Source organism: Eurytemora carolleeae, unplaced genomic scaffold (assembly GCF_000591075.1).
Source record: "Eurytemora carolleeae unplaced genomic scaffold, Eaff_2.0 scaffold1320, whole genome shotgun sequence".
Lineage (NCBI taxonomy): Eukaryota > Metazoa > Arthropoda > Copepoda > Calanoida > Temoridae > Eurytemora > Eurytemora carolleeae.
The window spans coordinates 23561-36294 of record NW_019397208.1 but is presented as its reverse complement, the minus strand read 5'-3'; the positions used below and the strand labels follow the sequence as shown (position 1 = coordinate 36294).

The 12734-nt window shown below is 32.0% G+C and overlaps 1 protein-coding gene across 1 annotated transcript; it reads left to right on the top strand.

Annotated features, from left to right (window-relative positions):
* Positions 1-4124: 4124 nt before the first annotated feature.
* Positions 4125-12438, top strand: LOC111712743 (UDP-glucuronosyltransferase 2B15). Its single transcript, XM_023487450.1, has 13 exons — positions 4125-4218; positions 4482-4540; positions 4702-4775; positions 6183-6256; positions 7055-7164; positions 7710-7869; positions 8652-8938; positions 9303-9367; positions 9435-9575; positions 9636-9725; positions 10552-10661; positions 10998-11096; positions 12037-12438. Exons 1-13 carry the CDS (start codon positions 4127-4129, stop codon positions 12215-12217), a joined length of 1542 nt encoding a protein of 513 aa, XP_023343218.1. The 5' UTR covers positions 4125-4126; the 3' UTR covers positions 12218-12438.
* The last annotated feature ends 296 nt before the right edge of the window (positions 12439-12734 follow it).

Sequence of the window (12734 nt, the reverse complement as noted above, 5' to 3'; positions counted from 1 at the left end):
AAATAACTTTATCAATATTTCTTTTATCTTTAAATACGACGTTTGTAACAACAATCTACATGAATGTTTGATTGCCCAGTAACAATATGGGTGTCATATCAAGAGAACTAATGATCTATTGAACTAACGTTCGTTTGGACTAATATGTTTATTTGACCTATATCAAATGAACAGAAAATGAACACGATCATGTTCCATTGCGAAAATCTTTTATAAATTTTGCCAATTACTTCTTTAAACTACAGGGTGTCCCAGTCAACATGAGAATTAAATGACGACTTCTATATTGTCTTTGTTACGAGCGGGATTATTTCGTAAATATGATTTTGTATTATCACAGTTAAAACACGTAACACCGAAAACTACTAGTCTCTGGGTTTCCAAAATGTGGTCAATTGACGGAGATATCAGGAAATTTTTCCAGATTCCAGTTAATAAAAAATCAACAAAACTGTTCAAATGTTTAATATCTCCGTAAAGATACAAAGAAGGTAAACCACATTTTGGAAAGCTCATTAGACGTTTAATCTTTTTTGATGCACTTTATGTTATTTATCAATTATCGGAAATTAAAGACGATATTCAAGTCATCTCTCAATTCCCATGCTTAAAAAAGCGCCCAATAGATGTAAAATGTACATGTCTATTTTAGGAAAAAATGTAAAAGCAAAGGCCATGAAAATTAATGCACAATTTTTACAGCTCTCTTTCTATCAGAAAATTGTATAGAAAGCCACTAATGGATATTTGCTTTAAAGAAAAATCGGAATATTATTGCAGTTTGTCTTTAAGAAAGTTTTCCAACATATTAATTTGAATTATTGCTGTTATTCTTCAATTAAATTATCACTTTGTGTAAATATATTTTTTAAGAGATTGTTCGTTCATTATTTGAAAAGATGGATGAATAAATTCAAGATTATGCAATCAAAATATTGTTTTATTTTGTAAGTATTGTGAAGGAGAAAGATAAGAAACTGAATTATTCCAGTCCTACATTTTATACTAATTAGTTCGTCTTTATCAGGGTTCAAGCACTGCAATAGTTGGGAAAAATTGTCATAATAGAAATTTATTAAAATTTAAAAAATCTTTTTTATCTATATATAAATTTGGCTTGTCTGTTTGTCTGTCTGTTTGTATCCAATAAACGTCAAAACAACTGAACCGATCGGGCCCAAATTTTTTGTGGGACATCTAGGGACCCCATGGAAGGTTTATGAATGATTGAAATTTTAAAAATTTGTGTTTAAGAGGTTTTTAATTTTGTAAAAAAAATTAAATTTTTTAAAATCCGCGAATTTTTTTTTAAAAATCCGCAAAACTTTTTTCATCTTTGTTTTGAAATGTAAACAATTCGAACATGTTCCTAATTTAAATAGAGGATGGGCGCGAAGCGCCCTAAAAGCCTAGAAAGAAGGGCGCGAAGCGCCTTGAATTTCTAGTATTCAATAAAAAAACAGGATTAAATAAATTTTATTAAGTGTTTCAAACTAATTTAAGGTTTTGAAAACAGAAAAAATAACATAAGTCTTTAGATATAATTATGAATTAGAAAATATAAAATTATAGGGTGTCTAAAAACACTCTTTTAAACATTGTTGCATTCACCATGGTTTATTTTTGAAATTTTGAACAATTTTGAAATCTATGCAACATTTCCAATCGATTGATATCAATTAGAGATTTGTAGAACAAAACATCTAAATTTTACATGTTGGCTTGGTTGAAAAATTGATATTATTATTGTGAATCGTGATATAACATATTATTGCATTCACATTTTATTTCAATAGTTTATAACAAGGATTTACAATTACACAAAATAATTTGGAATATTGATATAATGATAATTAAAATTGGTGAATTTACGACCAAACTCCGTTAAAATACCAGGCATAACGTTTTTGTGGCCCTAGCTTTGTTGTACTAAACAGAAAGGATAGTAATTTCCTGCATTCTAAACTAAGGTCTTGCCATTCTTTAATAACTTTTTAATAGATTTGTTAGAGGACTCACATTTTTTCAGGCCCTAATAATATTCTAGATATAATACGGGCAAATTCAATTTAAACCAAGCCAAAATGTTATATTTTATACTGTTCTGAGTCTTAATACTTAATGTTTGTGCTACATACCTCTTATTAATATCAATCAATAGATTTCAAAACTGTCCAAAATTGAACCATGGTGAGTGGTACAATGTTTAAGGAAGCGTTTTTAAACACCCTAAGTATAAGAACAAAAGACAACTAAGAAAAAGAAGACAACTAAGAATTAGAAAAATAGACAACTAAGAATAAGAAGACTAGCCAACTAAGAATAAGAATACTATACAACTATGAATAAGAAGACAACTAAGAATAAGAAGACTAGCCAACTAAGAATAAGAAGACTCGCCAACTAAGAATAAGAAGACTAGCCAACTAAGAATAAGAATACTATACAACTAAGAATAAGAAGACTAACCAACTAAGAATAAGAATACTATACAACTATGAATAAGAAGACTAGCCAACTTAGAATAAGAATACTACACTACTATGAATAAGAAGACTAGCCAACTAAGAATAAGAAGACGAGACAACTAAGAATAAGAATACTATACAACTATGAATAAGAAAACTAGACAACAAAGAATAAACTGACCAGAAAACTAAGAATTAGAAGACTAGCCAACTTAGAATAAGAATACTAGACAACTATGAATAAGAAGACAACTAAGAATAAGACGACTAGACAACTAAGAATAAGAAAACTAGACAACAAATAATAATAAACTAGACAACTAAGAATAAACTGACCAGACAACTAAGAATAAGAAGACGAGACAACTAAGAATAAGAAGACTAGTCAACTTAGAATAAGAAGACTAGACAACTAAAAATAAGAAAGCTAGACAACTAAGAATAAGAAGACTAGACAACTAAGAATAAGAAGACGAGACAACTAAGAATAAGAAGACTAGATCCAACTTAGAAAAAGAAAACTAGACAACTAAGAATAAACTGACCAGACAACTAAGAATAAGAAGACAACTAAGAATAAGAAGACTAGACAACTACGAATAAGAAGACTAGACAACGTAGAATAAGAAGACTAGACAATTAAGAATAAGAAGACTAGATCCAACTAAGAATAAGAAGACTAGACAGCTAAGAATAAGAAGGCTAGACAACTAAAAATAAGAAAGACTAGACAACACAACAAAGAATAAGAAGACTAAGAATACCAGGCAACTAAGAATAAGAAGACTAGACAACTAAGAATAAGAATACCAGGCAACTTAGAATAAGAAAACTAGACAACTAAGAATAAGAAGACTAGACAACTAAGAATAAGAAGACTAGATCCAACTAAGAATAAGAAGACTAGACAACTAAGAATAAGAAGGCTGGACAACTAAGAATAAGAATACTAGGCAACTAAAAATAAGAAAGACTAGCCAACACAACAAAGAATAAGCAGACTAAGAATACCAGGCAACTAAGAATGATAAACTAGGCAAATAAGAATAAGAAGACTAGACAACTAAGAATAAGAATACCAGGCAACTAAGAATAAGAAGACTAGACAACTAAGAATAAGAATACCAGGCAACTAAGAATAAGAAGAGTAGACAACTAAGAATACGAAAACAATAGGACTAAAATAACTATGATTAAGTATCTAAACTAAGAATAAACCAAAGAATTAGATATAGAAATAAAATATAAAAATTAAATAACTCGTATCAACAGCATTCTTTATTAGATGGAACTTGCACAGCAATGTTTTGCGGTTTTCCTATAATTTTTGCACTACTATATGTTGTAATATGTTGTAATATAAGAGTTAATAGTAGGCAAAGTTCCTTTTAAAATTAAATATTATTGTTAAACTGTCTTAGTAGCTTTATGAACTCGAAGAGGCAGGATTGATGATTAATAAACAATGCTCAACAATCTCTTTGAGAAATGAATTTAATTATAAGCAATGAAATTTATTGAGGGGAGTTGAGGAAGGGGGGGGGTGTTAAAAATGGAAAAGAAATTTTCTGATAAGGGAAAACACATATGATTTTAATATAATTTATAAAATTTGTAATGCAAATTTATTCCTAGAAGAAAATTTTTTTTAGATTAAAATGAAATATATTTTATTATTTTCGATCATTCTTCTGAATACAACATTCTGCAACAGTTCCCGCATTCTCTTCTTCCATGATCTAGGCACCAGGTAGAATAGAAGACGACGAGAATTTAGCATGAGAACATTTCGGGGCATTTTAAGCACCACCGGGCGCGGCACGATCTTTAGATCTAAAATTTTCAATCCATTTAGACAGAATCCATTTATTACTTTAACAAAACAATAGTCTTGAAATAGAATGTCCTTTTTGCAATGATGAAGTCATATTGGCAGAGAACTCTGCTAGCAAATTTTTCATTTTTGATTATTTGAAAATTTCTTGTTAAATTTTAAAAAACCATGATGTTTAGAAGTCATCTGCACCTTTACTTCCCATTAGTAGAAGAACTATTATATAGAGGGCACACTGGTTAGTTAAACATAACAATTCATTAATGTTTCAGTCAAATTTCTTGGTTGCAGTTTTTACTTTTATTTGTTTTTACATTCTGTGCACAATACTTTGTAAAGATAATATATTTCTATAAAGTGGTATTTAGGTTTTTTACAAATTGCAGTCTGTTTGTTTAGTTACCGGGGCTTACTATGCTTCAGCCAAGATAAAACATGAAAACTATACAGAAATTTTGCTACCGGACTCTGTGGTAATCTTTTATCTTCTCTTTTAACTTTAATAATTTATTTTAATTCAACTTTACAATATTTTTAAATTTTAATATGATATCAGATGGAAACATTTTGAGACTTCTATATTTCTTGTTTTTCATCCTTTTTTCTTGATCTTCCATTCCTTGTCCATCCTTCAATCACACTATGGCTAATTTTGAAAATAAAAATAAATGAATTTTTTGGATATTTTCTGCAGCTAGCCAAATTGCAGAGGTAGAACTATTTTTTGAAGCCCTGTATCTATATTCTATATATTGAGAGTGGCAAGTTTACTCTTCCCCTTGTTTATATTTAAATTTTGCTTCAGTCATGATACTGTGTCGAGTCAGCTCCTGCATTCCTAGCTCTTCTTGGAGGGGGAGAGGGGGAGGGGGCCATTTTACACATTTTCTAGTTTTTTTATCTCAAGTAGGACAAAGAGGGGGGGGGGATGGGACGTCTGCCATCCTGTGTATTTGTCTTTATTCATTATTGGTGAAAAAAAATAGATAATGTAAAGCTCAAATCCCCTTCTAATTTTTCCTGTTCAAAGTTTTCTTCTTCTTTCTTGTTTATCTTGCTCTAAGCACCCATCTCTACTGTCAAGGGATTTCCCTTCCACTTTTTTCTGTTCAATTTATTTTTTCTTCTTGGTTCTTGTTTCTTGTTTTTACACTGTAAGGCCTTTTCAAATAGTTCTTTTAACATTGAGTTGTGGAGCAGGTAGGAGAGAGATAAGGAGGTTTGTAGGAAGAAGGGTGGATTTCTCCCTGTGTTCCTACATTTTATACTGTTTCCCAGTTAGGGGAATTAAGGAATTTACCCATAACTGCACCCTGTATGCAAAATGGGGAGTTGTGATCCCTGAAAGCTCTATTGAGAGGTATCATCCATGGCAGTCCAGTCTTCACATCTGGTCGAGTAAAAAACCGGTATCCTTGTGCAATGTGCATGGCTTGTATTCCCACGAGGGGTTAAACTCCTCTTTCAGTGAACCAAGCTGAAGATGAAGTTTTGTTTTAATCTATGTACAATTCTTGCTTCCCCTGTAGGATACTAGATGCATAACTAAACACAGCGCTTCCCCAGCTGCAATTCTGGGACTGCATAGTAGGTCCGTTCTGTAGTAGGTCTTTTATCTTCTCTCAATTATATGTTTGCTACAGTTGTCCAAACAGCTTGGCCAAATTTTCTGACATTTTTTGAGGGAACCCATGGGTACCCTTGGGGTGACATAGGTTAAAAAATTATAATTTTTTTAAATTCCACTGGCAAGGCAGCTAAAATCATAATTTAAGACAAAGTGCAGGCAACCTGTGGGAATAACTATTAGTAACCTGGGAAAACCTGGACACTACAGCTAGTCATTTCTTACAATGAATCTGAAAAAATATCTTTTTTAGGCCTTGTTTATGAATAATATTTCCAAGTTTTACATGGAAGATACAAGTAGCAAACTCAACCCAAAGAGAATTTTGTAAGTATCAATGGACTAAAATAAAATTAATACAGTCTTGTTATCTATATCAACTTCAAGATTCTTTTTGCATTTTAGTCATCAAGGTTGCTGAATGATGAAATCTTTAATTGAAAAAGGACAAATAATTTATTTCTAAGATGGCATTAATATCCTTGAGATATCCCACATGAGTCCAATAGGGGCATGATCCAAACCCGTACAAGGATTTACTGGTTTAATGTAATGGTTTTGCATATGCATGGGTTTACTATTTCCATCCAGTCTTATATTCCAGTGCAGTGTATCCAAGGAAGTAGTGAAGCATGGTAAAATTATTTTAGGCACCCCCTCCAGTACCCTTTAAGTTGTACTCCAGATTTTGCATTACGGTTGCTTTATCTCAGTAGTGCTAATAATTCAAATTCTAGAAGTCAAATTGAATACAAAAAGAAAACTTATGTTCATTTTTTATTAATAATTTTTTATATAATCATATGATAAAGAAATGCACAAGCAAAATTATGTGTTCTGTATGAACTGAACTGACAAGTGACAACACTTTCATAATTTTTTGATGGTTTGATGTTTTGTATCATCAACATTTTGATATTTGACATTTTGTAGCTTCAATGTTTTTTTGACGTTTTGTACCTATAACCAAATGAACACAATGCTAGAACCGCTTAAACCAGATTAAAAATCTTCTCATGACACATATTTTGAACTATCAATCTACTGTTTTCATTTCACATAATTATATTTTAACATCTTTAATTCTTACAGAGATGTTTATTTTACTATAAAGAATAATTGTAGAAAGATTTGGGAGGCACTGCCAGTTGCTGTTGATACAGTCATGGGAACCCTGAAATCCCAACCAATCCAGGATTTGATCATTCAGAAATTTGACATCATAATATCAACAAGTAGGAACATGTTATCCAAATAACTAGACAAAAAGCCAAGTTGTTGAGTTTTTATATTTGTAACATTGTAAATGTTATTATTTCAAAGAATAATCTCGAGGACCTGATTTAATGAATTTGAGCTAAGCCAAGAGATGGTTCAACCACATATCTTGAAAAGATGATTCATGATTTGTCCATGTTCTATTTGTAATTCAGCTACCAAGCTCAAATACGTTTCAGTCTCCCAGAAGGTTAATTATTGTTTTATTGATTTAACTGAAAATAGTGACATTTAGGCATTTGCTCTGCTTTTTATATTGTAAAATTTAACATAATATTATGATGTGACTTATCTATGAGACTATAGATGTTACATTTGTGTAGAGTATAGCTTGTTCAACTTTTTTTTAATTTGTTTGCTTATCGTTTGTTAATGATTTTTTTTTTTATTTCTCTGAACAATCCAGTTTGTTCAGTCATCTTTGAAATACTCTGTCCGTTTCTACAATGGTCCCTAAAACCTACATTCTGAATCTATTTTAGAAGAAAGGATTGTTTTTTAGGTTTTAATGTTGCATATGTTGCTGAGGTAATGGATTTACCAGTAATATTCATAAGTCCTCCTGGACCCATCCACTCCATCACTTCTATAGTTGGAAACCCATTCCAGCCCAGTTCTTCTCCTGTTCTTGGTGTAGAGTTTACTAATCCTTCATTCATTAGGAATATTATCTTTCAAACATGCCTTACAAATTCATTTATTCATCCTGTTGTAAAGAGTTAGGATTTTAACTATCCATTATGAGGATTTTAGTTTCTCTGGATTACGGGACTGCACCCACTTCCAGTCCCTTAAAACAATAGAAACAAACGCTCCTTGAAAAGATGGCAATGCCCAATTTACAACAGCACCCTTATAAGGTTGGTTTGATCTAGTATGAATTAGATATGCATGTTTTATTCCAGCTAGGACACTAGATGTCGTCTTTTCAAGATTTATTTGTGTTTTGTTCACAATAACCATGAGGCAGAAGCCCAAAGGCGTTACATGTAGTTGGCGTAGAACAGACTCTCTCTCTAGAAAACAGAGAGCCTGTTCTTTGCTTTACCCTTTTTATTGCGGTTTCTCTGCAAAAGTGACTTGCACATTTCTTGCTTATAAGAAGCAATAGGGAAACTCACAGAAAAAAAGGGTAACTTCCACATTTTCTAACAGAATAAGGTTTCAAGGTTACTGTTGTAAATCAGGCTTTGCCGTCTTTACATGGATGGTAAAATTATGTATGCTTATAGTCTCTTAAGTGTCTATAAATGCTTTTAAATACATAGAACAAAAACTGGCTGGATAATTATTAATTATTCTTAAAAGTTTTTACTGATACCCAATCAGTGTGCCATAAAAATAAAGTTCTTGAATATTGCAAATAAAAGCATTGATTTACTAGATGACCTGATTTTTATAGTAGACTTTGATATTTTTTGGTCTGATGTATTAATATGTGAAGTGTCCGTATGAAGAATCTGCTGGTGATGTTATTATGGGACTGTTTTACAGAATTCTTCAATAGTCACCTAATACTGCATGAACTTAGAATGCAACTAAACTATACCGGAGAGAGCCCAAGACACAGTTTAAAAAAGAGATCTTTATTAGTTCTGTCAAACAGTCATGTGGTGACACATGAACCTCAGCCATTTCTTGAGAATGTTATACAAGTTGGAGGATTGCATATAAAGGCAACTAAACCTCTTCCAGCAGATCTTCAAGCATTCATGGACTCGTCTCCTCAAGGTTATTTATTAGTTCTGTATAGGGTTTTCAATGGGAATTCCGTTGCATGGAATTCCATGCAACTTTTTGAAATTGTGCGCAACTGTTCTCAGAATTGTGCAGAATTGTGTAGAATTGCATGGAAATTACAAGGCCTGCAGTTGTGCGCAAGTAAAATTCACTTGCGGCATTGGAAACCCTAGTTCAGAAATTCCAACATAGGAATGTAGCAATAAAAATATTAAGCTTTTAATCTTACAGACAAGCAGAATACAAAGATATGCATTGATCACAATTCTTTAAATCATTTATTAGAGGCATTTTAAATATCAAGAATAAATTTGAAATAATAAGCTAATTGATATTTTTAAAAAACATATTTTAGGGGTAGTTTTGGTTTCCTTTGGTTCTTCGATCACACCAAGCTCAATGTCAGAAGAGAAACGTCAGGTTCGTTTTTAAATCAAAACTAGAGAATACAAACAATTCATGCCTCATTGAAACAAATTGAATTAAGGTGTTCCTGAAAGTGTTTGAAAACATAAATATGCCAGTTATCTGGAAATGGGACACTGATGTTGCAGAAGATGTCCCGAAAAATGTTCTAATCAAAGACTGGCTTCCACAACAGGATTTACTGGCACATCCAAATCTAAAGGTTTAAAGATATTTTGTTTAATAAAAGAAAATTAATTGGTCACCCCTGAATTGAATTCAGGTATTTGTGACTCATGGTGGACTTCTTAGTGTCATGGAAGCTATTTATCATGAGACAATTGTTGTTGGAATTCCACTTGCAAATGATCAGGTGAGGATTATTTTAAGACATCAGAGGAGGAGAGGGTGTTTGATAAATACTCTATAATAATGAATTAATTTCACAAGCTCCATTTTATCTTTACACGTCTCGTCCTTAACCAGAGTAATCTGGTTTTTCCTACAGCTCCGTTCCAACCCAGCAGTTTCCAGTGGATTGATCATCCTACAACTGCACTATGGGAAGTTGGCAAACTACTTCATCCTATACTCTCTGAGGACTGAAACACAACTGGCTTCTTTCTCCTTCCCTCTCTGTGTTTTAAACCCAGATCCCGCCATTTCTTAGTCCTGGGGCCAGCTAGCTGGTCAGCCCCTGTATGGTGCAACACTAAATAAGGCAGCTGGAGCAGGAGAGGGGGGGGGGGGCCAGGTTTGGGTTGATTTCTCCTGAAGAATTTTCAAATCATGCTCTATACCCATCCTCAGCAGGGAGGGAGGGGGGGGGGGGATGGTTACTCTATTTAACTATGGACTGTGACTAAGGTTTGAATACTAGGTTCAATGCCATGTTTCGGTTCAATTCCAGTTTGGTTTTGTTAGTTTACAAACAACTAATGTACAATTGTACAGCCACCGAATTTGGTGTATTCTGAGTACAACATTCTCTTATGGCCTTAAATTACCTTGGTACAACCTGGTCTGGCTGCTTACAAGCTGGTGATGTACTTAAAATACACCAGAGTTTTCAGGAATGTGTAATCAACCACTTTCAGAATTCTTCTTTTTTTAAATGATTTATGTTTTAATGGTCTATTATCTTTGGTTTATTTGCTTAAGAGTTCATTACTTTTGCTCCTATATATAATTTAATTTAGTATCCAAATCTGTTAAACATGAAGAAGAAGAATATCGGAGTCATGCTTGACTGGGATACTCTCAATTCAGAAGAAATGACCTCTGCAATAAAAAAAGCAATGACTGACAGGTTTTACATATTTTTTAATCCTGTATGGACTGGATTTAAAGAATAAATTAGAGTAAAGTTGCTGAAGTACCCACCGTCGATATAACTTCTTTTCTGTAGTGTTGATCAACATGAACAAATCCTGAATCACTGATTTAATATTTGTAGTTAAACGACTCTTTGCAGATCATTATATTTGTTTTATTTATTTGTTGGGGTGATTCACATTTATCAAGCAAACCTGTAGTAGAATCTTACTTTTGTTAATATTTTCTTTAACAAGGCAAACTAAGCTTAATTGCAGCATGGGGCCTAAATGTTGAGTAAAGAATAAGATTGTAAGATTTGATTTTTAAGTGAGATGTCAAAAGCTATGCAGATGACAAGCCGCCTGTTTAAAGATGTTGAAGAGACCCCAGTGAGGAAAGCTGCCTGGTGGGTTGAGTTTGCACTCAGGCACATCACTCCAGACTTTAAGACATGTAAATTTGTAAAACTCAAAAATAATCTTAACTTCAATTCTAAAGTTTCTTTAGTAATCCAATTCTGTGATTAAAAAAGAAAATATTCTCAGCTACATTTCTTTACAGAATTGGCACATCTACACAATACTTGTGATACCCATCTAGGCATTGTTTATAAAAATCATTTTGGTTTAAAAGGGTATTCCATTTAGGTGCTTTTTGATAGACAGGATTCTCCAGTATTTGATTGGGATAGGTATTTGAAGGATTTTGGGTTGGCAACCCTGGCGTTCTCTCGATCTGGTTTCCTTATTTATTTTAAGACAAACTGTGAATCTAAGAAGTAGTTTCACTTGTTTTAGAAGAAAGAAAGGAATTGAGTCTTTGCTACAAATTCTGATTTTCAAATCTCCATATCTTTACAGCCTCATGTAGTAGACCTTAGATAATTAAATCTATGAATTCTGTTAGATTACAAAAACTAAATTTGAAATATCAAAGGATTACACCATCAGGTAACAGGTTGCAGAGATATATCATCCATTTCTTTGTATAGGCAACGAACTCTTAAACTTTGTTAGATTCCTCTCAGACAGTACTTTCCATGGTGATACCTGAATCATCTTTCATGTGTTTAACTTGGGTGTGTCATGTTCACTCTCTCAACTTGTATCACTGGATACTTAGAGAAGCACCTTCTCTAGCTGTTAGTTGCAGCCAAGAGCTGAATCTGCGCTCATATTTTAACTGCAAATGCATGTAGCTTAGCATATTTTGTTTTTCAATTTCATTCACAAAAACATTGGCACAATTTAAGTGTTAAATGAACTAAATAAGAAGACTTTCAAATGTATATACACATTCTAATCAAAACTTGAACACAACAATAATAAAAATGAATCGTCAATAACTATAGTGACGGATTTTTGAAGGAATAAAAGACTGGACTTTTTTAAACCACTTTCCATGAATCTCTCCTTCTATCAAGCCTGGAACTTGGATCTGCTTGCTTTCGGATTATCTGCATTAGTATCAATTATGTACATAAGTTACAAGTTTATAAGATCTTGCTACAGAATGTGTTTTATAAAACGTAAAACCAAAAAAGAATAGATTTAAGTAAAACATTGTAAAATTACTATTTAAAAGTAAGCAGTATCATAAATACTTTAAATAAATCCTAATTTAAATTTAGACCAACATTAAAGATTTACATGACTTAAAAAGAATCTTTTCTATTGATTTGTGATAATATTTATATTAAGAAATCAAACCTCCCTCCTTCTAGATAAGAAAATCGCATCACTTTATTCATTTCTGTTTACTGTTATATTTATTTCTCTAATAAAGATGTAATAAATACATATATTTATGTTAAATCTTTTAAACATTTCCCTATTTGACAAGATTAAATCCATATAATAGCTTTCTAATTATATCTTTTTCTTTTTTGATACGTACTGATGTTAAAACCGAAAAATAAGATATTTTTTTATTTATGTGTATTTTTCATTTAAAAAATGGTTAAAACTAAAATATTTGTTAGAACGCAAAATTTTAAAACTTCATTTTAATTTAGCGTTTAAAGTTTTTAAAATTTACTAATCATATCAGTGTAAATTTGATAATT